The sequence below is a fragment of the Scyliorhinus canicula genome, chromosome 21 (genome assembly GCF_902713615.1).
Source record: "Scyliorhinus canicula chromosome 21, sScyCan1.1, whole genome shotgun sequence".
Lineage (NCBI taxonomy): Eukaryota > Metazoa > Chordata > Chondrichthyes > Carcharhiniformes > Scyliorhinidae > Scyliorhinus > Scyliorhinus canicula.
In genome coordinates, this window is record NC_052166.1 from 5,627,443 (window position 1) to 5,652,686 (window position 25,244).

Below are 25,244 nucleotides of genomic sequence, written 5' to 3' on the forward strand. Positions count from 1 at the left end.
GACCCAGAATGTTCACCGTTCCTCATACGACAAGCTCTTCATTCCAGGGATCATTCTTGTGAACCTCCTCTGGACCCTTTCCAAGGCCAGCACATCCTTCCTTAGATACGGGGTCCAAAACTGCTCACAATACTCCAAATGGGGTCTGACCAGAGCCGTCTACAGCCTCAGAAGTACATCCCTGGTCTTGTATTCTAGCCCTCTCGACATGAATGCAAACATTGCAATTGCCTTCACTGTTACCTTTTCTGCCTATTTTGGGATGGTGCCAGGGGTTAATTGCAACACCTAATCATGAAGAGAAAACTGAACCGCTGACAGATTTTATCAGTGGTTGACAGAGGCACACAGTGACACAGACAAAACCAGTTCTGGAGTTCACTGCTGACACTGCAAACAGCACTCAATGGCTGATTGCTGGACAATAGACTGCGGGGCATGTTCCTGCTCGCTATCTCCTGCAACCTCTACTCAGTGTGGACCACCAACCAGGTCTCTGTAAGTTCAAACACTGCCTTCGCAGGCTCCATCAGCTCACATTCTCTCTCTCTCACACTCTCGCACCCACTCCTCACTCTCTTTCACACACACACTCACTTGCACTCATTCTCACTACCTCCCACTCTTGCAACCTCTCACGCTTACTCATGCACGCACTGTCTCGCACTCACAAACGCGCTCTTTCACGCTCTCACTCGCTTGTTTAGTCACAGCTCCAGACATGCGATGGTTCCTCTTTCTATGCACCCTGGCAAGTTCTCGCTGCTTCCGTATCTGCTCCTTCAATATCCAGTGCTTTGGAGAGTCGAAAGGAGCCAAGCCGGTGGTCATGGAAATTATTACCAAGGTACGTGGTCGGTCAACCTGGCCGAAGCCCAGGAGGGTTGGTGCTAAGGGAGCGGTGCGCAGTCGGTGGGTCAGTGCTGGGGAAGCAATGCGCAGTCGGTGGGTCAATGCTGAGGGACTGTCGCGCAGTTGGAGGGTCAGTGTCGAGGGAACAGTGCACAGTCGGCTGGTCGGTGCTGAGGGAGCGCCGCACTGTCGGAAGGTCAGTGGTTAGGGAGTGCCGTGCGGCTGAAGGGTCAGTGCCGAGGGAGCGTCGTGCGGTCGGAGGGTCAGTGCTGAGGGAGCGCCGCACTGACGGAGGATCAGTGCTGAGGGAACGGTGCACTGTCGGAGGGTCAGTGCTGGGGGAGCGCCGCACTGTCGGAGAGTCAGTGCTGAGGGAGCGCCACACTGTTGGAGGGTCAGTGCTGAGGGAGCACCTCACTGTCGGAGAGTCAGTGCTGGGGGAGCGCCGCACTGTCGGAGGGTCAGTGCTGGGGGAGCGCCGTGCGGTCGGAGGGTCAGTGCTGAGGGAGCGCCGCACCGTCGGAGGGTCAGTGCTGGGGGAGCGCCGTGCGGTCGGAGGGTCAGTGCTGGGGGAGTGCCGCACTGTCGGAGGGTCAGTGCTGGGGGAGTGCCGTGCTGTTAGAGAGCCAGTGCTGGGGGAGCGTCGCACTGTCGGAGAGTCAGTGCTGAGGGAGTGCCGCACTGTCAGAGAGTCAGTGCTGGGGGAGCGCCGCACTGTCGGAGAGTCAGTGCTGAGGGAGCGCCGCACTATCAGAGTCAGGGCTGGGGAAGCGCCGCACTGTCGGAGAGTCAGTGCTGAGGGAGTGCCGCACTGTCGGAGAGTCAGTGCTGAGGGAGTGCCGCACTGTCGGAGGGTCAGTGCTCGCGGAGTGCCGTGCTGTCAGAGTCAGTGCTGGGGGAGTGCCGCACTGTCGGAGAGTCAGTGCTGGGGGAGTGCCGCACTGTCGGAGGGTCAGTGCTGGGGGAGCGCCGCACTGTCGGAGAGTTAGTGCTGAGGGAGCGCCATGCTGTCAGAGTCAGTGCTGGGGGAGCGCCGCCCTGTCAGAGGGTCAGTGCTGAGGGAGCGCCGTGCGGACGGAGGGTCAGTGCTGAGGGAGTGCCGCACTGTCGGAGGGTCAGTGCTGAGAGAACGCTGTGCTGTCAGAGTCAGTGCTGGGGGAGTGCCGCACTGTCGGAGGGTCAGTGCTGGGGGAGTGCCGTGCTGTTAGAGTCAGTGCTGGGGGAGTGCCGCGCGGTCAGAGGGTCAGTGCTGGGGGAGCGCCGCACTGTCGGAGGGTCAGTGCTGGGGGAGTGCCGCACTGTCGGAGGGTCAGTGCTGGGGGAGTGCCGTGCTGTTAGAGTCAGTGCTGGGGGAGTGCCGCGCGGTCAGAGGGTCAGTGCTGGGGGAGTGCCGCACTGTCGGAGGGTCAGTGCTGGGGGAGTGCCGTGCTGTTAGAGTCAGTGCTGGGGGAGTGCCGCGCGGTCAGAGGGTCAGTGCTGGGGGAGCGCCGTGCTGTCAGAGTCAGTACAGGGGGAGTGCCGCACTGTCGGAGGGTCAGTGCTGGGGGAGCGCCGTGCGGTCGGAGGGTCAGTGCTGGGGGAGCGCCGTGCGGTCGGTGGGTCAGTGTCGAGTGCCATGGGGTCAGGGAAAAATAGGAAGTTGAAACCGTGCTGAAAGTTAATCTTTAATATATAAAACAATTAAGTTGAAAATGCAATATGGGCTCAAAAATAGGAGCAGCTAGCTAAACCTCGTAAAAACAGGAACAGAATAGAATCAGAATTAATGAGTTAAATATGAATATACACCAGTTACAACAACTAATGACGTTACAGCACTTACTGATGACATCAGTAATGAATTTAAATAAAAAGATGCCTAATAATAACACTAACATTTTGCCGACCTTGGGTTTTACTCCCCTTTTAAGACAGAAATATAATGAAATTACCTTCAGCTGGTGGGGTTCCCAGGTATCTGTGCTGCTTTTGTCCTTCGAGATGCTAGTGGTCGTGGGTTTGGAAGGTGGTGCCTCAGGAACCTTGGTGAGTTCCTGCAGTGCATCTTGTAGATGATGCACACGGCTGCCTCTGTGCGTCGGTGGGTGGAGGGTTTGAATGTTTGCGGAAGGGGGAGCAATCAAGCGGGGCTGCTTTGTCCTGGATGGTGTCGAGCTTCTCGAGTGTTGTTGAAGCTGGCCTCATTCCATTACACTCCTGACTTGTGCCAACTAAACCTGCGGGCGCAGGAGTAAGTTGCATATCTGTGCATGAGTGTCCGTCTCCTGAAGTAGAGCCCACTGACGTCCTGGGACAGCAGGAGCCACGTCTTGCTGAATTTACACAGCCACCTCCTTCTCTGGTGTAATCTGGAACTGAGAGTTATGATGCAGACAAATAAGATCTTGGTACCCGCCACCAACTCTTCCATTGTTCAATTTCACTGCCAAAGATACTGGACCACTTTGGTTCAGAATAACTCCAGGCAGCCAATTTGAATAATAACTTTTATTGTCACAAGTAGGCTTACATGAAGTTACTGTGAACAGCCCCGAGTCGCCACATCCTGGCGATTTCTTTGTGCATAAGTAGGTACGGTGGAGCAAACACAGTACTGCAAGTAATGTATGAATTTCTGATGTTTTGAATTGTATATTTTTGGCACAGTAAGGGTTAACAGCCTGGACTGGTCTGTGCATCAGTGTTTTTAAAATTCCTGGTTTGCCAGGCAGCTCGGCCTTTTTGGAGACCGAGGTGCAATTAAAGCATCGTAAAAGTTTGGTCGAATGGGCCTTTGGTTAGCTTGTTGCTGCCCTCCTGTTGGTGTCAACTGACAAAACGGACAAATCAGTACTCACAACGGCTTGATTTTAATGCAACTTTTGTTTAACTCTCTTCTTATTTGAACAGTTACATAAGTTTCGAGACTCACAACTTGATCTAAAAAAAATACTACCAGGTGGAGAGAGCCTGGCCAAACTCGCTCTGGAGGGTGTGCATTGTGATCTTCCAAACTTGGAGTCCTTTCTTGCGAGTGTTGATCGCCGGGTTATCGCTGTTGAAATCTCAGAAGTCCCTCCCATTTTATAAGGTTTTAGTTCCTGAGTGCTAACTATATTTAAAAGTGGATTGGGGTCAGAGATGGTTCTGTTGTTTTAGCGGAAGTAAAGATAGCAGTTACGGGTTTTTGTAACTGTATTGATTTGCTTTGTTTATGGTGTAATCGTAAACCATTTTCTGCCGATATTAAATACATTTTAATACTGTGTTAGTAAAAATGTTCTTTATAGTTCATTCATATAAACAATCATGTGGCCCACAGGCCTTATTCGTCCAGAGAGACCCTTGTTCTCACTGTTCCAAAACAAAGTATTATCAGCAAAACGTCCTGTCGCAAGCCATCGTTCTGTCTGATCTCACCAAATTCATTCTGCAGAGGGTTGCAGTTTTTTCAAATCTATTGGCCTCTTTTACCATCATCCCCCAGGGCACAATATTAGCCATCTTTCCTACTCAGCAAGATTAAGAGGGTCCCCTGTGGAGTAGTTAATTAGAGACATTGTGTTCAGTTTAGTAAGATGCTGTAGTTAATGGGAGGAGGCAGGGCCTGAAGCAGGTCAGGTGTTCAGTTTAGTTTTAGATTGGGATGTACACAGAAATCAAAGCAGTTTCTATCCAAACCGTTCAGTTTTAGTTTGTGGACGGAAGGTGAGCTGAGAAGGTTTTCTGCAGAAATACAGACAGCGATTCTGCATTATTCTGACAGGGGTGGGGGTGGGGGGGGGGGCATGTCTACTTCTTTAAAACGATCTCAAAACATCTCTCATTCTCAAAGTGTAGTATCCGAGAGATCGCTGTGTAGCGAGTATTCCTGAGTGCTAACTATATTTAAAAGTGGATTGGGGTCAGAGGTGGTTCTGTTGTTTTAGCGGAAGTAAAGATAGCAATTAAGGGTTTTTGTAACTGTATTGATTTGCTTTGTTTATGGTGTAATCGTAAACCATTTTCTGCTGATATTAAATATATTTTAATACTGTGTTAGTAAAAATGTACTTGCCCCGTTTCAGACTCAATCCCGGATCGGAAAATCTCAATCCAGGGTGCTGAGGTGCTCCGCCTCAGTCTTTCCCGAAATTGATATTTCATCCAAGTTGACGGTAATCTGAGGAAAGCTTCATAATCGGTCATCCTTTGGAAGATCGTCGGACTGGAGGATAAGACCATAAGACATGGGAGCAGAATTAGGCCACTCGGCCCATCGAGTCTACTCCTTCAATCATGGATGATATTTTCTCATCCCCATTCTCCTGCCTTCTCCTCATAACCCCTGATCCCCTTATTAATCAAGAACCTATCTATCTCTGTCTTAAAGACACTCAGTGGGGCAGCACGGTGGCGCAGTTGCCTCACGGTGCCGAGGTCCCAGGTTCGATCCCGGCTTGGGTCACTGTTCCTGTGAAGTTTGCACAGTCTCCCTGTGTCTGCGTGGGTTTCACCCCCACAACCCAAAAAGATGTGCAGGGTAGGTGGATTGGCCACGCTAAATTGCCCCTTCATTGGAAAAAAATGAATTGGAAACTCTACATTTATTTTTTAAAAAGAGACTCAGTGAATTGGCCTCCACAGCCTTCTGCGGCAAAGTGTTCCACAGATTCACCACCCTCTGGCTGAAGAAATTCCTCCTCATCTCTGTTTTTCTTGGTTTCTACAAATATATAAAACAAAAAACAAAAAAGAGTGGTCCTTTAGTTTAGAGGATGAGAAGGGAGATTTAATTTTAAAAAAAAATAAATTTAGATTACCCAATTATTTTTTCCAATTAAGGGGCAATTTAGCATGGCCAATCCACCTACTGTGCACATTTTTGGGTTGTGGGGGCGAAACCCGCGCAGACACGCGGAGAATGTGCAAACTCCACACGGACAGTGACCCAGAGCCGGGATCGAACCTGGGACCTCAGCGCCGTGAGGCGGTTGTGCTAACCACTAGGCCACCGTGCTGCCCTGAAGGGAGATTTAATAATGGGAGATGAGGAAATGGCTGAGGAACTGAACAAGTTTTTTGGGTCAGTCTTCACAGTGGAAGACACAAATAACATGCCAGCGACTGATAGAAATGAGGCGATGACAGGTGAGGACCTTGAGAGGATTGTTATCACTAAGGAGATAGTGATGGCAGGCTAATGGGGCTAAAGGTAGACAAGTCTCCTGGCCCTGATGGAATGCATCCCAGAGTGCTAAAAGAGATGGCTAGGGAAATTGCAAATGCACTAGTGATAATTTACCAAAATTCACGAGACTCTGGGGTGGTCCCGGCGGATTGGAAATGAGCAAACGTGACACCACTGTTTAAAAAAGGAGGTAGGCAGAAAGCGGGTAATTATAGGCCAGTGAGCTTAACTTCGGTAGCAGGGAAAATGCTGGAATCTATCATCAAGGAAGAAATAGCGAGGCATCTGGATAGAAATTGTCCCATTGGGCAGACGCAGCATGGGTTCATAAAGGGCAGGTCATGCCTAACAAAGTTAGTGGAATTTTTTGAGGACATTACCAGAGCGGTAGATAATGGGGAGCCAATGGATGTGGTATATCTGGATTTCCAGAAAGCCTTTGACAAGGTGCCACAAAAGGTTGCTGCATAAGATAAAGATACATGGCATTAAGGGTAAATTAGTAGCATGGATAGAGGATTGGTTAATTAATACAAAAAGCAAAGAGTGGGGATTAATGGGTGTTGCTCTGGTTGGCAATCAGTAGCTCGTGGTGTCCCTCAGGGATCAGTGTTGGGCCCACAATTGTTCACAATTTACATAGATGATTTGGAGTTGGGGACCAAGGGCAATGTGTCCAAGTTTGCAGATGACACTAAGATGAGTGGCAAAGCGAAAAGTGCAGAGGATACCGGAAGTCTGCAGAGGGATTTGGATAGGTTAAGTGAATGGGCTAGGGTCTGGCAGATGGAATACAATGTTGACAAATGTGAGGTTATCCATTTTGGTAGGAATAACAGCAAAAGGGGTTATTATATAAATGATAAAATATTAAAACATGCTGCTGTGCAGAGAGACCTGGGTGTGCTCGTGCATGAGTCTCAAAAAGTTGGTTTACAGGTGCAACAGGTGATTAAGAAAGCGAATGGAATTTTGTCCTTCATTGCTAGAGGGATGGAGTTTAAGACTAGGGAGATTATGCTGCAATTGTATAAGATATTAGTGAGGCCACACCTGGAGTATTGTGTTCAGTTTTGGTCTCCTTACCTGAGAAAGGACGTACTGGCACTGGAGGGTGTGCAGAGGAGATTCAGTAGGTTAATCCCAGAGCTGAAGGGGTTGGATTACGAGGAGAGGTTGAGTAGACTGGGACTGTACTCATTGGAATTTAGAAGGATGATGGGGAATCTTATAGAAATATATAAAATTATGAAGGGAATAGATAGGATAGATGCGGGCAGGTTGTTTCCACTGGCGGGTAAAAGCAGAACTAGGGGCATAGCCTCAAAATAAGGGGAAGTAGATTTAGGACTGAGTTTAGGAGGAACTTCTTCACCCAAAGGGTTGTGAATTTATGGAATTCCTTGCCCAGTGAAGCAGTTGAGGCTCCTTCATTACATGTTTTTAAGGTAAAGATAGATAGTTTTTTGAAGAATAAAGGGATTAAGGGTTATGGTGTTCGGGCCGGAAACTGGAGCTGAGTCCACAAAAGATCAGAAATTATCTCATTGAATGGCGGAGCAGGCTCGAGGGGCCAGATGGCCTACTCCTGCTCCTAGTTCTGATGTTCTTATGTTTTAAAGGATCGTTCCTTTCGTCTGAGATGGTGTCCTCTGGTTCTAGTTTTTCCCACAAGTAGAAACATCCTCTCCACGTTCACTCTTTCCAGGCCTCGCAGTATCCTGTAAGTTTCAATAGGATCCCCCCCCTTATCCTTCTAAACTCCAACGAGTACAGACCCAGATTCCTCAAACGTTCCTCATACGACAAGCTCTTCATTCCAGGGATCATTCTTGTGAACCTCCTCTGGACCCTTTCCAAGGCCAGCACGTCCTTCCTTACATACAGGCCCCAAAACTGCTCACAATACTCCAAATGGGGTCTGACCAGAACCTCATACAGCCTCAGAAGTACATCCCTGCTCTTGTATTCTAGCCCTCTTGACATGAATGTTAACATTGCAATTGCCTTGTTAACTGCTGACTGAACCTGCACATTAACCTTAAAAGAATCGTGAACAAAGACTCCCAAGTCCCTTTATGCTTCTGCTTTCCGAAGCATTTCTCCATTTAGAAAATAGTCGATGCCTAAATTCCTCCTTCCAAAGTGCATAACCTCACACTTTGCCACATTGTATTTAATTTGCCACTTCATTGCCCGCTCTCCTAGCTTGTCCAAGACCTTCTGCAGCCTCCTTGCTTCCTCAATACTCCCTGTCCCTCTACAGATCTTTGTATCATCTGCAAACTCAGCAACAGTGCCTTCAGTTCCTTCTTCCAGATCATTAATGTATATTGTGAAAAGTTGTGGTCCCAGCACAGACCCCTGAGGCACATCACTAGTCACCGGCTGCCATCCTGAAAAAGACCCCTTTATCCGAACTCTCTGCCTTCTGCCAGTCAGCCAATCCTCCATTCATGCCAAAATCTTACCCTGAACATCATGGGCTTTTAACTTATTGAACAGTGTTGAGCAGTTTTACGGGTGGCACAGTGGTTAGCATTGCTGCCTACGGCGCTGAGGGCCCGGGTTCGTATCCCGGGCCTGGGTCACTGTCCGTGTGGAGTTTGCACATTCTCCCCGTGTCTGCGTGGGTTTCACCCCCACAACCCAAAGATGTGCAGGTTAAGTGGATTGGCCTACGCTAAATTGCCCCTTAATTGGAAAAAATATTTGGGTACTCTAAATTTTAGGGCACCACGGTAGCATGGTGGTTAGCATCAATGCTTCACAGCTCCAGGGTCCCAGGTTCGATTCCCGGCTGGGTCACTGTCTGTGCGGAGTCTGCACATCCTCCCCGTGTGTGCGTGGGTTTTCTCCGGGTGCTCCGGTTTCCTCCCACAGTCCAAAGATGTGCAGGTTAGGTGGATTGGCCAGGCTAAATTGCCCTTAGTGTCCTAAAAAATAATGTTAATGGGGGTTGTTGGGTTACTGGTATAGGGTGGATACATGGGCTTGAGTAGGGTGATCATTGCTCGGCACAACATTGAGGGCCGAAGGGCCTGTTCTGTGCTGTACTGTTCTAATTCTAATTCTAAGTGTCCTTTGCGGCACCTTGTCAAAGGCCTTCTAGAAATGTAAATAAATCACGTCCACTGGTTCTCCTTTGTCTAACTTCCTTGTTACCTCCTCAAAGGATATGCCGAGAACCGAATGATTAACTTGTACAACATCTTGTGCACGTTGATAGCCATGTTCTGCTTCGAATCTTTCTCTCGCAAGAGTTGTTGACAGGCCTGGCTTATGTCTAGTTTGGAAAATGTCTTGCCTCCTGCAAAGGTTGAGAATACCCTCCTCAATGGGTAAGCGTCCAGCCTGGAAACCCGATTAATGGCAAGTTTGTAATGCCCACGTATCTGTACAGTACCATCAGTTTTGAAAACAGGAACAACTGGAGCTGCCCAATGTGAAAACTGAATGGGCTCAATGATTCCCAGCCTTTGCAGCTGCTCCAACTCCTCCTTCACTTTGCCTTTCAGGGTGTAGGGCGCCGTCCTCAGTTTGAAAAAGCGAGGATTAGCCTGAGGGCCTATGAACAATTTAACTGAAACCGCAATTCACCTTTGAAAACCTCAGATTATTTCTGAATGACGTCCTCTGCCACTTTTGTGAGCTTTATCTCATCCCACTGAATTTTTCTGAGCCAGTCATGCCTGAGCAGACTGGGCCCATGGCATTTTACTACCAAGAGCTGTGCTCGCTCTTCTTGGCTGTTCTTGGCGATGTCTACCTCTAACGCTCCACACAATGATATGGCCTCGCCGGTGTACTTCCGAAGGTTGATTCCTGCCTCAGTAAGGGCTGGTACCTGCTTAGAGTCCCAAATCTTCCTGAAGGTCTCCCCTCTGATTACCGATACAGAGGCTCCTGTGTCCAACCCCTTTGTGATGTTCTGTCCATTGTCCTCCACTGTTGGATTAATAGGCTCTGCAAGTCCCTCACTTATATTAAATGTGTTGTGATGGAGCTCCTCTGCCTGATCTGAGCTTTCCAAGCAATGCACTGTCGACTGGGGTTCCTTGCATTTCCAGTCCCTGGCTCAGTCTTCGACTTTCTCGTCTTCACTAAGTGCCTCATGTTGCATTGGTGACAAACATCGTCCATAAACTTACAATGATTCACATACTGTGACCCTCCACACTGAAAACACTCCACTGTCTTTTCCTTTGACTTGCGGCTTCTTTCTCTACTTGATGCAGTGCACCGGCCTACGGGCTGCCTTTGGCCTTCCGAATATCTTTTGCGTTATTGGCAGCCACTTCCGTGCCCTGAGAAATTTCTGGGACCTTCTCGAAAGTAAGCGTGGTCTCTCCCAACAAGTGCCATCTTCGTTAATGCCGCAAACTAGTCTGTCCCGAAGCATGTCTTTCAAAGATGCACCAAACTCAGAATGGTCGGAGAGCCGGCGCAATTCAACAACAAAGTTAGCTACAGACTGTCCCGCCTTCCAAAAATGACTGTGGAATTTGGAACGTTTTGCAATCACTGTGGACTTGTGAGAGTAACTAAATCTATACATGAAACGCTCCCGGAGTCAGTGGTGTAGCTCAATTTCTCACTCGCTTGTGAGCCTTCGCCCCTCACACACTCGGGCGAATTGAGCACTTTGTAAATCGCTTATAGTCACAAGTAGGCTTCAAATGAAGTTACTGTGACATGCCCCTAGTCGCCACATTCCGGTGCCTGTTTGGGGAGGCTGGTACGGGAATTGAACCCACGCTGCTGGCCTTGCTCTGCTTTACAAGCCAGCTGTTTAGTCCACTGTGCTGAAGCGGTCCCATTTGCCAAGAAAAAGGTGTTCCCAGGCCACACCTGGAGTATTGTGCGCAGTTTTGGTCTCCTTCTCTGAGGAAGGATGTTCTTGTTCTGGAGGGAATGCAGCAAAGGTTTACCAGACTGATTCCAGGGATGGCGGGACTGTCACATGAGGAGAGATGGACTAGGTTGGGATTGTTCTCGCTGGAGTTCAAACGAATGAGGGAGGGGATCCCATCGAGACTTATAAAATTCTAACAGAACTGGACAGGGTAGATGCAGGAAAGATGTTCCCGAGGGTGGGGTGTGGCCAGAACCAGGGGTCACAGTCTGAGGATTCAGGGTAAACCATTTTGGACAGAGATAAGGAGACATTTCTTCACACAAAGAGCGGCGAGCCTGTGGAATTCATTACCACAGGAAGTAGTTGATGCTAAAACATTGAATATATTCAAGAGGCGGCTGGATATAGCACTTGGGGAGAATGGATCAAAGGCTATGGGGAGAAAGCAGGATTAGGCTATTGAGTTGGATGATCAGCCATGATCGTGATGAATGGCGGAGCAGGCTCGAAGGGCCAAAAGGCCTCACTCTTATTGGGACTCGACTTTCAGTGCAATCTCAAGAGTCTCACCCTCAGCTTTGGCGGACCCCTACCCCCACTCACTCTCTGCAGCCTAGCCACGCTTCGAATCTCCCCCCCTCCTCTCTTTGCCAACCTCACTCCGGACTGTAAACCCGTAGCCACCCGCAGCAGGCGGTACAGCCTACAGGACAGGGTGTTCATTCGATCCGAGGTTCGGAGGCTTTTACGTGAGGGGATCATAGAGGCCAGTAACAGCCCCTGGAGAGCTCAGGTGGAGGTCGTCAAGACCGGGGAAAAATTCCAAATGGTAATGGACTATAGTCAGACTATTAATCGGTTTATGCTCATCGACGCGTACCCCCTCCCCAGGATTGCAGACATGGTGAATCAGATCGCCCAGTATCGGATTTTTTCCACGGTGGATCTGAAGTCTGCATACCACCAGCTCCCAATCCGCCCGGAGGACCGCCACTACATGGCATTCGAGGCCGATGGCCGCCTCTTCCATTTCCTCCGGGGCCCTTTCAGCGTCACTACTGGGGTTTTGGTGTTCCAACGAGCAATGGACCGAATGGTGGACCAGTATGGGCTGCGGGCCACGTTTCTGTTCTTGGATAACGTCACCATCTGCGGCTATGACCAGCAGGACCACGACGCCAACCTCCATCGATTTCTCCAGACGGCCCAGAAACTCAACCTCACTTACAACATGGAGAAATGCGTTTTCCGCACGACCAGGCTAGCCATCCTCGGCTATGTCGTGGAAAACGGAGTCCTGGGCCCCGACCCGGACCGTATGTGCCCCCTCTTAGAACTCCGTCTCCCTCATTGTCCCAGGGCCCTCAAACGGTGCCTCGGATTCTTCTCGTATTACGCCCAGTGGGTCCCTCAATATGCGGACAAAGCCCGCCCACTATTTAAGGCCACACTTTTCCCCCTGTCGGCTGAGTCTCGCCAGGCCTTCAACTGCATCAAGGAGGACATCGCCAAAGCTGCCATGCGGGCGGTGGATGAATCCGTCCCCTTCCAGGTCGAGAGCGACGCCTCAGAGGTAGCTCTTGCAGCCTCAGAGGTAGCTCTTGCAGCCACATTAAATCAGGCAGGGAGACCAGTCGCATTTTTCTCCCGAACCCTCTCCGCTTCGGAACTTCGACACTCCTCGGTCGAAAAGGAAGCTCAAGCCATTGTGGAAGCTATACGTCACTGGAGGCAATACCTCGCAGGTAGAAGGTTCACCCTCATCACCGACCAAAGATCGGTTGCCTTCATGTTTGACAACTCGCAAAGGGGCAAAATTAAAAATGACAAATTCTGAGGTGGAGGATCGAACTCTCCACCTACAGTTACGATATGTATTGACCGGGGAAGCTCACCGAGCCCCCGGATGCCCTGTCCCGCGGGACGTGCGCCAGCGCACAGAGCGACCACTTAAGAACCATCCACAATGACCTCTGCCACCCGGGGGTCATCCGGCTCGCCCACTACGTCAAAGCCTGAAATCTGCCTTTCTCCACCGAGGAGGTAAAAGCCATCACCAGGGATTGCCCGATCTGTGCAGAGTGCAAACCGCACTTCTACAGACCAGACAGGGCCCACCTGGTTAAAGCTTCTAGGCCCTTTGAGCGCCTCGCTATCGATTTCAAAGGGCCACTTCTCTCGACTAACAGGAATGTGTACTTCCTGAATGTAATTGACGAGTTCTCCCGATTCCCTTTTGCTATCCCGTGCCCCGATATGACCTCCCACACAGTCATTAGGGCCCTGCATAGTATCTTCACCCTGTTTGGTTTCCCCAGCTACGTACACAGCGACCGGAGTTCGTCCTTTATGAGCGACGATCTGCGTCAGTACCTGCTCGACAAGGGCATCGCCTCGAGCAGGACTACCAGCTACAACCCAGGGGGAACGGGCAGGTGGAGAGGGAGAATGCGACGGTCTAGAAGACCGTCCTACTGACCCTCCGGTCCAGGAATCATCCGATCTCCCATTGGCAAGAAGTTCTCCCAGACGCGCTCCACGCTATTAGGTCCCTCTTATGTACCGCTACCAACCAGACCCCTCACGAGCGGCTCTTTATCTTTTCCAGGGGCAATACCACGGGGGCTTCGCTCCCGGCATGGTTGAAGACACCGGGCCCTGTACTCCTCCGGAAGCACGTCAGGGCGCACAAAACTGACCCACTCGTAGAGAAAGTGCTCCTACTGCATTCAAACCCCCAATACGCCTTCGTAGAGTTCCCTGACGGCCGTCAGGACACTGTATCCCTCCGGGACCTAGCGCCTGCAGGATCCACCCCCCCACTACCACCGCTGAGGTACCCCTCACATTACATTCCACCCAACTCACCCCCCCACGCCCCCGCACCTACCAGTTCGCTACATTTTTTTCGCGCACACGCGCCAGCTGGCTCCCAGCGCCCCCAGTCGAACCAGACGGGTACGAAGCTCGGGCGGAATCGCCCCCGGAGTCCGCCATCATACCCCAACCGACGGTGCTCATCCAGCCACCAGAAGGGGCTGCAACCCCGGTGCTCTGCCAATCACAGCGGACAACTCGGCCACCGGACAGACTCAATCTGTAAGCCACCACCCCCGCCGGACTTGATTTTTTTTACAGGGGGTGAATGTGGTGAATCACAGTAGCGTAATTCACACTGTATTACTATGTCTCTGTAAGTTCGGCAAACGAGCAGTTGTGCTGCTCTGCCACTAGGGGGAGATGCACTGGGAGTGTACGGGAGTTTGTACTGGGCTCCACCCTTGGCTCCACCCATGGCTCCTCCCCCCCCCCTAACCGGAAATATAAAGGTTGATGCTGAGAGCCTGCCTGCAGTTCATCTGGAGTTCATCGTGTCACAGGCAGGCTCTGTTGTAAGACGATTAAAACCACTGTTCACTTCTAACCACGTGTCGCGTGAATTGATGGTCTCATCAAGGGGTCACAATGGTTTGGGGCCTACACATGCAGAAGGGGGTCGCCTGATCAATAGACGCTCTCGTACTTTTGACCCCCACTTTCAGAGAGATCCAATTCCTTTGTAAATCCCCAGTTCTCTCTCTGCCACCCCCCCCTCCCCCCCACCACATCACGAGAATAATCTCACATCTGCTTATGTTGTCGTATAGATCGTGGCGCGATGTGACATCTGCCTGCTCATGGAGGTCCGCGACTCGTCCGGTGCAGTGGTGGACCAGTTACTTCAAGACCTGAACAGGTGAGGGTCATCCCATATCCTGCCCCCTCCTTCTACACCGCTCCCCCCCCCCCCCCAACCTTTACGTTGAGTGTGTCCAGTGGCCATCTGCGTGGCAAGGCCTGAAGCCAGGATGTGGACCATCCGCTTGGCATCCTGCCGAGGGAGGCCTCCCTTCGAGGGTTAGGCCTGCGTCGTGGAGTTAGGCTTTTGGGCCCTCTCTGTTACCACAGCGACTGGCTCCATCTTGGCCGCGGTTCAGCCAGTCCAGTCGCAACTTTGGTGCCGTATTTGACACCAAAATGAGTTTCCGACCTCATACCCACGCTGTCACAAAGACCGCCTCCCTGTTTCAGCTCATCCGCTGTGGAAACCCTCGTCCGGGCATTCGTTACCTCCAGACTCGACGGTTCTGTCACTCCCTTGGCTGCTCTCCTATGTTATTCTCTCCCAAAACGTCAGCTCACGCAAAAGTCTGCCCCTCACCACTTCCCCAACCCTGCGGATCAACTCACACCTGAGTCAGGGTGGCGCAGTGGTTAGCACTGCTGCCTACGACGCTGAGGAGCCGGGTTCGATCCCTGGCCCTGGGCCACTGTCAGTGTGGAGTTTGCACGTTCTCCCCGTGTCTGCGTAGGTCTCACCCCCCACAACCAGGGCAGCGCGGTAGCACAAGTGGCTTCACAGAGCCCACAACTCGCCCTCCTCCAACCTCCTACAACCCTCCCTATCTCTGCAACCTCCTCCAGCCCCACAACCCTCCCTATCTCTGTAACCTCCTTCAGCCCCTACAACCCGCCCTATCTCCATAACCTCCTCCAGCCCCTACAACCCTCCCTATCTCTGTAACCTCCTCCAGCCCCTACAAACCTTCCTATCTCTGTAACCTCCTCCAGCCCCTACAACCCTCCCTATCTCTGTAACCTCCTCCAGCCCCTACAACCCTCCCTATCTCTGCAACCTCCTCCAGCCCCACAACCCTCCCTATCTCTGTAACCTCCTCCAGCCCCTAGAACCCTCCCTATCTCTGTAACCTCCTCCACCCCCTAAAACCCTTATCTCTGTAACCTCCTCCAGTCCCTACAACCCTCCCTATCTCTGTAACCTCCTCCAGCACCTACAACCCTTCTTATCTCTGTAACCTCCTCCAGCACCGACAATCCTCCCTATCTCTATAACCTCCTCAAGCCCCTACAACCCTCCCTATCTCTGTAACCTCCTCCAGTCCCTCCAACCCTCCCTATAACCTCCTCCAGCCCCTACAAACCTTCCTATCTCTGTAACCTCCTCCAGCCCCTACAATCCTCCCTATCCCTGTAACCTCCTCCAGCCCCTACAACCCTCCCTATCTCTGTAACCTCCTCCAGCACCTACAACCCTTCCTATCTCTGTAACCTCCAGCCCCTTCAACCCTTCCTATCTCTGTAACCTCCTCCAGCCCCTACAATCCTCCCTATCCCTGTAACCTCCTCCAGCCCCTACAACCCTCCCTATCCCTGTAACCTCCTCCAGCCCTGACAACCCTCCCTATCTCTGTAACCTCCTCTAGCCCCTACAACCCTCCATATCTCTGTAACCGCCTCCAGCCCCTAAACCCTCCCTATCTCTGTAACCTCCTCCAACCCCTACAACCCTCCCTATCGCTGTAACCTCCTCCAGCCCCGACAACCCTCCCCATCTCTGTAACCTCCTCCAGCCCCTACAACCCTCCCTATCTCTGTAACCGCCTCCATCCCCTGCAACCCTCCCTATCTCTGTAACCTCCTCCAGCCCCTGCAACCCTCCCTATCTCTGTAACCTCCTCCAGCCCCTCCAACCCTCCCTATCTCTGTAACCTCCTCCAGCCCCTACAACCCTCCCTATCTCTGTAACCTCCTCCAGCCCCTACAACCCTCCCTATCCCTGTAACCTCCTCCAGCCCTGACAACCCTCCCTATCTCTGTAACCTCCTCTAGCCCCTACAACCCTCCATATCTCTGTAACCGCCTCCAGCCCCTAAACCCTCCCTATCTCTGTAACCTCCTCCAACCCCTACAACCCTCCCTATCGCTGTAACCTCCTCCAGCCCCGACAACTCTCCCCATCTCTGTAACCTCCTCCAGCCCCTACAACCCTCCCTATCTCTGTAACCGCCTCCATCCCCTGCAACCCTCCCTATCTCTGTAACCTCCTCCAGCCCCTGCAACCCTCCCTATCTCTGTAACCTCCTCCAGCCCCTACAACCCTCCCTATCTCTGTAACCTCCTCCAGCACCTACAATCCTTCCTATCTCTGTAACCTCCAGCCCCTTCAACCCTTCCTATCTCTGTAACCTCCTCCAGCCCCTACAATCCTCCCTATCCCTGTAACCTCCTCCAGCCCCTACAACCCTCCCTATCCCTGTAACCTCCTCCAGCCCTGACAACCCTCCCTATCTTTGTAACCTCCTCTAGCCCCTACAACCCTCCATATCTCTGTAACCTCCTCCAACCCCTACAACCCTCCCTATCGCTGTAACCTCCTCTAGCCCCTACAACCCTCCATATCTCTGTAACCGCCTCCAGCCCCTAAACCCTCCCTATCTCTGTAACCTCCTCCAACCCCTACAACCCTCCCTATCGCTGTAACCTCCTCCAGCCCCGACAACCCTCCCCATCTCTGTAACCTCCTCCAGCCCCTACAACCCTCCCTATCTCTGTAACCGCCTCCATCCCCTGCAACCCTCCCTATCTCTGTAACCTCCTCCAGCCCCTGCAACCCTCCCTATCTCTGTAACCTCCTTGAGCCACTACCACCCTCCCTATCTCTGTAACCTCCTCCAGCCCCTCCAACCCTCCCTATCTCTGTAACCTCCTCCAGTCCCTAGTCATCTCCGACAACACTCCGAGATCTCTGCGCTCCTCCAATTCCGGTCTCAGGAGCAAGCCCCCATTCCCATCGTTCCACCATTGGCGGCCGTGCCTTCAGCTACCTGGGGCGGGGTGGGAGGGTGGGTTGGGGGGGGGGGGGGGGGGGGCAAAGCTGTTCAAGACACTCCTTAAAAACTGCCCTCTGTGACTGAGCTTTTGGCTGCCTGTCCCGGACATCGCCGCCCGTGGCTCAGGGTGAAAACGTCTTTCACCCTCGCACCTTCGGGATGCACGATAGATGTGATTTGTCCTTGTGAGCCTCCTACGTTGCCGCACTGCCTCTCTTCCTGGTGTGAGATACCGTGCTCCCACAAAAACGTTCCTGTTTTTTTCTACAGCTACGACCAGCATCACCAGTACGTGTACCTGGCCAGCAAGAGGCTTGGGGAGAGAAAGTACAAGGAGCAGTACGTCTTCATATACAGGTACATCTGCCCCGGCGAGCGGAACGATAGCTCGACACTGTGGGGAGAGCTGTGCATGACACCCCGGCCTAGGGCGGTCAATTTCACCCCCACAGGTTCCGGAGTCACAACACAAGCGAATTAAGCAATAATTCTAGTAAAAATACCCAAAGACTTGGGGCCCTTCACTGCCCAATAATTAGTCAACAGATTTGTAGATTTAAATTACTGTTTACTTATGTCCAATCGCTACCTATTACCAGGCAGAGTTTGGCCTTTTGGGCCAATTCATTGCCCCCCCAGCTAATCAATCAACCCCACGTCTATCTCTGGTGCTGAGAAGACTGAAGCCTCTATTCAAAGCAGCCGACACTAGCAGAGCGTTCGCTCCTCTAACCTCAGAATTCCTCATTTTCTGGAGGAGGTTACTTGGCTTAAAGTCACAGGTCCATTAATCACCCATGCATCAAAAATGAGACCGGAAAAGTATAAGACGGGGGAAATGAGGGAATGACCCTTACCCTGTGACCATTACATCAGAACTAGTAGGAGGCCCTTCGACCCGTCGGGGGTGCTCCCCCAGGCAAGATCTGACCGGGGCCTCAACATCACTTTCCTCTCTGTCTCTCCCCACCCACCCCTCCAATAATCCCTTCATACCCTCTGTTCAAAACTTTAGTGAGTCCACACTCGAAATATTGTGTTGGTCTTATTACCTAAGGCACTTGCCCCCAGGAGGGATTGCAATGGAGATTCACCAGGCTGATTACAGGCATGAAGGGATTGTTGCAGTTCCCTGTTGAAATAGACTCTGTAGACTGTTTGCTGTTGTGTGCTATTTCAGTAGACCATAATATATAGCACAATTAGGCCACTCGGCCTATCGAGTCTGCTCCGCCATTCAATCATGGCTGATATTTTCTCATTCCCATTCTCCTGCCTTCTCCCCATAACCCCCGATCCTCTTATTAATCAAGAACCTATCTATCTCTATCTTAAAGACACTCAGTGATTTGGCCTCCACAGCCTCCTGCGGCAAAGAGTTCCACAGATTCACCACCCTCTGGCTGAAGAAATTCCTCCTCAGCTCAGTTTTAAAGTATCGTCAGTTCAGTCTGAGGCTGTGCCCTCGAGTTCTGGTCCCTCCCTCCCTTGAAACACCCTCTCCCCATCCACACTATCTAGGCCTCAGTATTCTGTTGCCTACTGTGTCATTTAAAATAGACTCTGTGGACTGTTTGCTAGCTTGTTGGGATGGAGAAAGGGGGTGGTATCGGCGATTTAGGAGAGGATTCTGGAGGCGGATAGGGTGTTCATGGGGGGGATTTAAGGTGAAGTATGGAGAGCATTAGCTATGAGGAAAGGTTAGATTGAACTCTGATTTTTCTTACTGGAACGATGGAGGTTGAGAGGCGACCTGATAGAGGTCTACAAGATTAGGACTTGCATGGACAGAGTGGATAGTCGAGTACTAGGGCATCTCGACAAATATAGGAAAACGGTGGGAATGGAAGGATACGGACTCCGTAAGTGCGTACGATTTTAGTTTAGGCAGGTACTATGGTCGGAGAAAGCTTGGAGGGCCGAATGGCCTGTTCCTGTGCTGTATTGTTTTTTGGGAGGAAAGGTTGAGGTGGCAATGGAATAGGGTCTGTAGTGTGAGGTGCTGCCAGCAGTGAATGCCTTAACCTCATGCGCGTGGTTGGGGCTGTTACAATGGATACGTGTATAGGGCGCACCTCACAAAATCACGGATGAGCCAGCTCTTTGAGGGGGTGGAGGATGCCCCACAAACCATGTGCATTTGTTTCGACCCTGCCCGAAGCTGGAAAGGTATTGGAGGGGAGGTTTTTAAACACCATCTCGGCGGTGCTGCGTATGCATTTGGGGCCTGGGTCCCGCAAGTGGCCATTTTAGCCTTCACCTCGCTGATAGCCCCACAAGGGACAGAAACGGACTGGAATGAGTTTGACACAATCTGTCCTCTCTTGTCTTTTCCCTCTGCAAGGTCAGACATGGTGAAGATTACGAGTAGTTACCAGTACAAAGGTGGCAAGAAAGGTCTGCAAACCTTTGCCCGAGAGCCGCTAATTGTGCGCTTTTCCTCGCCTAGAACAGGTAAGGAAATGAGATGGTGCTCCAGCCAACGGCTAGTCAATTGTTTTGAGAGTTTTGCAAGGGATTGATTGGGTCAGGCATGTCACGTTGTAGCAACTGACGAATAGCCCTGGCATGTGAGGAGGACATTTGGCCCCTTGTGTCTGTGCTGGCCCTCTGCAAGAGTGCCCCGCCTTCTCTGCTCCCGAGTGCAGTCCCCGCTTCTCCAGTCCACCCATGGATCTGAAGCCCCCCTCATCCCCGGAAGCATTCTCAGAAGTTCCTCTGAAGCACCTCACTCCTGTTTTCGCCAGAATTGGTTTATTTCGTCCCTCAATCTAAAGCCCAACACATTATACCGACAGCGCACACTCAAAAAAACCTGCTGCCGACTGAGAATGCCGCTGGGGCCTCTGACGGTTCAAGCCCCGCAAGGGACAGAAACGGGTTTGACACAATCTGTGCTCTCTTAACTATCCGCCGCTCAACAGACCTCGCCCTGCCTTTGCCGGGGGGGTGGTTCCCCGTGGCGCGGCTCACGAACTCCGTGGGCTGTTTGCAATAGCGTGCCCCTGTGTAGTCTCTGTAGAGCAGTGGTGGGTAACTTGCGGCCCAGGGGGGGGGGGCACACCAATCTGGATTCTGAGTGGCCCATGAGACATTTTGCCGACTCCCACGCGCAGGGTTGCCACATTCCGCTGATTTCTGCCTGCGTAGATTTCTTTCCCATGGGGCCAGTTAGTGAACAAGCTTGTAGCCCACTGACATGTAGTGCATTGTTAAAATAGACTCTGTAGACTGCTGTTGTGTGCTGTTTAAATAGACTCTGTAGACTGTTTGCTGTAGTGTGCTGTTTAAATAGACCCTGTAGACTGTTTGCTGTAGTGTGCTGTTTAAATAGACCCTGTAGATTGTTTGCTGTAGTGTGGTGTTTAAATAGACCCTGTAGATTGTTTGCTGTAGTGTGCTGTTTAAATAGACTCTGTAGACCGTTTGCTGTAGTTCGCTGTTTATAGAAGTGTGCTGTTTAAATAGACCCTGTAGACTGTTTAAATACTCTAGACTGTTTGCTGTAGTGCAATGTTTAAAGCCTATACGATAGTGACGTTTAAGGGGCATCTTGACAAATACATGAATAGGATGGGAATAGAGGGATACGGACCCCGGAAGTGTAGACGATTTTATTTCAGATGGGCAGCACGGTTGGTGCAGGATTGGAGGGCTTGAAGGGCCTGTTCCTGTGCTGTACTTTTCTTTGTTTGTTGACTCTGTAGATTGTTTGCTGTAGATTGTTTGCTGTGGACTGTTTGCTGTAGAGTGCTGTTCTGTGGACTGTGCTGTTTAAATAGACTAGTTAGCCTGTTTGCTGCAGCGTGCCATTGTATAAACTCTGTAGTTTATGCCTGCGTATTATAGACTCCGTGCACTGCTTGTTGTAAGTCCTGACCCACCTCCCAAATCATTGACCAGCACAGTACGAGTCAGTCGGTCGACGCGTTTTGGATGCCAAGTCCAAGTTCACCCACCTCCCTCTTGTCCTTGCAGCCATTAAAGATTTTGTCCTGATCCCTCTTCATGCTCCCCCGGGAGAAGCCGTGAACGAGATTGACCAGCTGTACAATGTGTTTCTGGACGTGAGAGCTAAATGGGACATTGAGGTAAGTGAGTCAGGGTGGGGAGGGGTGGAGAGGAGCAGAGATAGGTGCTGTAGGTGTGCGGGGGGGGGGGGACGGACAGAGTGCCAAGCCAGGCAGAAAGCCCTCGTTCTGCCAGTCCCTGTAAACGACTCGTTTTTTTTTTTTGTTTCTCCCTCTCCACAAACCTTCCGCAGGACATCATGATCCTGGGAGACCTGAACGCGGACTGCAGGTATGTGTCGGCAAAGGACTGGGAAACCATCCGACTGCGCAACAAGCCAGGCTTCTTCTGGCTCATCGGCGATAACCAAGACACGACGGCCAGTGCGAGGACGGACTGCGCGTACGACAGGTAACCGAATGTCAGGTGGGGTCCGTAAAGGGAAGACCGTTGTCCTCAAGTATGGTGCCCTCTCTGGCAGAGTGAAGAACAAAGAGAACAAAGAAAATGACAGCACAGGAACAGGCCCTTCGGCCCTCCCAGCCTGCGCCGATCCAGATCCTTTATCTAAACCTGTCTCCTATTTTCCAAGGTCTACTTCCCTCTGTTCCCCACCCTCTGTCCAGATGCATCTTAAATGATGCTATCGTACCCGCCTCTACCACCTCCGCTGGTAACGCGTTCCAGGCACCCACCACCCTCTGCGTAAAAAACTTTCCACGCACATCTCCCTTAAACTTAACCCCTCTCATCTTGAAATCGTGACCCCTTGTAATTGACACCCCCTCTCTTGGTAAAAGCTTGTTGCTATCCACCCTGTCCATACCTCTCAATATTGTATACCTCAATCAGGTCCCCCCTCAACCTCCGTCTTTCCAACGAAAACAATCCTAATCTACTCAACCTTTCTTCCTAGCTAGCACCCTCCATACCAGGCAACATCCTGGTGAACCTCCTCTGCACCCTCTCCAAGGCATCCACATCCTTCTGGTAATGTGGCGACCAGAACTGCACGCAGTATTCCAAATGTGGCCGAACCAAAGTCCTATACAACTGTAACATGACCTGCCTACTCCTGTACTCAATACCCCGTCCAATGAAGGCAAGCATGCTGTATGCCTTCTTGACCACTCTATCCACCTGCGTTGCCACCTTCAGGGTACAATGGGAGGAGTTGGGGCTGGCATTAGATGCAGAGGAGGCGTTTGATCCGGTGGAGTGATTTGATGGCGGCGTTGGAGAAATTTGGGATTGCGGCGTGGATGCAGCTGCTGTATTAGGAGCCGACGGCGAGCATGCACACGAGTAGTATCAATTCAGGGTATTTGGCACAGCACCAGGCAGGGATGCTGTAGCCTATATCACCCCTTCTGTTTGCATTGGCTAAAGAGCCCTTGCAATGGGGAGTGGAGCATAGCCCTGTGCTCCCTGAGATGCATATTGCGGAGCTGAAGTCTTTGGTGAGGAGCATTATGGAGTTGCTTCAGAGGTTTGGGACTTTTTCAGGGTACAAACTGAATTTAAGGAAAAGCGAGTATATTGTCCCTCGCCGGGAGGAGGGACTGCCATTTTGTTTGGCAGCATCAAACATTAGGGACCTGGGGGGGGGGGGTTCAGGTAACCCAGATGTTCAATTTCACTGGCTTGGTGCGGAGGGTGAAGGCTGACATTGGGGGTGGGTCAATGTCCCTCTGTTGGCTACCGGTCTTTTTGGCCAAAGCTATTTTAAGGGGTTGGACCAGCTGATTTCCCCGTTTTGTTTGGGTGGGGAAGGTGGCACAGATTAGGAAGGTTGGCACGGATGAGGAAGGCGATACTGCAGATAGGCCTCCCAAATTTGATCTATTTCTTGTGAGCGGCGAACGCAGAGAAGATTCAGGGGATGGAATAGCGCTGCTCCCGGTGGCCCCAGGGAAGTATTCGGTGAGGTGGTGGCCACGCTGAAGATCTGGAGGTAGTTGGGTCGGGGGGAGATGCCGATTAGGAGGAATCACAGAGTCGAACCGGGGAGGATGGATACAAGTTCCTGGGATGGGGGGGGGGGGGAAGGATCAAGGAAATGGAGGATCTGGAGTTGTGCGCGTAGTTTGGGCTGATACAGGGCATTTCAGGAATTATGCAGGACTTCGGGAAGACTGTCTTTGCAACCTTCCCACTGCGACCTACCTCGTTGCTTTCCCGTCTGTGCTCTGTGGTGTTTCCAAAGAGCTGATCAATGACCGAATATCTTCCCACTCAGAACAGGTCAACAGCCTCTCCCCAGGGGTGAACCCAAGCAGGCATGGTGTGCGGGGCGGATATTTTTAGCCTTCGCCTCGCTGATTTGCCCACAGGCAGGTCTTGTTGAGGCGGAGGTCAGCTTCTCCACCCCGTGCCTTGGCGTGGCCTGTTAGGGATTTTTTTAACCCTGGAAAAAGTGACATTTGCTCAGGGTGGGGCTTTGTATATTGTAAAATATTGAAAGTTTGTGGAATAAAATATCTTCAAAAACAAAAATGAGGAAAACCTCAAAAGAATGCCAAATTTCAAATGGTCACAACTGATCCCACCATTTGGGAACAATCCCAAATGCGCTAATCACTGCACAGAGTTTGCAAAGTAGTACACCGTGCCACTGGAGATTTAGCTCTCGAACAGCTCAGACTTTCTGGCGCCTGAGCAATCAGTTTGATTGGTCAGCTGGTGGCAAAAGGCTGTATCCTGCCCGGTGACAGGCGGGGGTTGGGTCCTACTCATGGGGGGTGGTTTTCAGGGAAACCAGGAAGGGACAGTGAGCTCCAGCCTGAAAGCAAAGGCATCCAAACTGAAGAAAGGCATACTGGAAGACATCCATCTGCAGAGACTTTTATTTTCCTTTACACCCCCTCTATATCTGTTTGTCTTGTGCGTGTGTGTGTGTATATTTATTTCCCCTGCTCAATTGCATCATCCAATTCACGCAAACCTTCTCGTCCACAGGATCATCGTGCACGGCTGGAACTTTTTCAAAGCTCTCGTGCCTGGGTCGGCCAAGGTGTTCAACGTCCAGGAGGAGTTCAAACTCACCGAGAAAGAGGTGAGCACGAGGAATATTTCTGACAGTTCATGCCTGGGGTGGCTAACCACCCCCCCCCCCCCCCCTCTCTCTCCAATTAACCACCAGCTCTCTCGTCATTAAAATAAAAGCATTATTAACCGCTCTCCTTTTGCCCACTTGATTCTGCAGGCAGTGGAGGTGAGCGACCATTACCCGGTGGAGGTGAAACTCAAACTGGAGGCCGTCCACTATGAACTGTGACCTCTTCCCCGGACAAGACCAACATTCATCAGCACGACTGCAGAGAATAACTCGCCACGGGTCGCTGTGTTTTTCCTCCTCCCCTGGGAGATTTGCTCAAGAACCCCGTCTGATTTTCAGGGGCCCCTGATTCACATTTCAGCAAGTGCTCCACTAGCTGATGTCTTAGTTGCGTAAACTCTGTATTCGCAATAGCAGTGGTTAGTTAGGCTTGCGCAGAATTAATCATTATCTCCGATCATCACCCCTCCATTGACCTTATGGCCACAATATGACAATGGAACATTGGTTTCTGTTTCCTTAGTGGAGGAGGCAGCCATTTGGCCCTAGAGTCTGCACTGGCAGCACAGTTAGCACAACTCCAGGGTCCCAGGTTCGATTCCCCGCTGGGTCACTGTGCGGAGTCTGCATGTTCTCCCCGTGGGT

The 25,244-nt window shown here is 51.4% G+C and overlaps 1 protein-coding gene across 2 annotated transcripts; it reads left to right on the plus strand.

Moving 5' to 3' along the window:
- Positions 1 to 145: 145 nt before the first annotated feature.
- LOC119955933 (deoxyribonuclease-1-like) lies at positions 146 to 25,244 on the plus strand. Of its 2 annotated transcripts, XM_038782591.1 has the most exons (8): positions 150 to 847; positions 14,507 to 14,595; positions 17,801 to 17,887; positions 19,875 to 19,984; positions 21,509 to 21,621; positions 21,795 to 21,952; positions 24,500 to 24,596; positions 24,747 to 25,244. In XM_038782591.1, exons 1-8 carry the CDS (start codon positions 722 to 724, stop codon positions 24,816 to 24,818), a joined length of 852 nt encoding a protein of 283 aa, XP_038638519.1. In that variant the 5' UTR covers positions 150 to 721; the 3' UTR covers positions 24,819 to 25,244. The 2 variants fall into 2 exon arrangements, with proteins under 2 accessions (XP_038638520.1, XP_038638519.1); XM_038782592.1 differs by lacking the exon at positions 17,801 to 17,887 and having other exon boundaries at positions 146 to 847.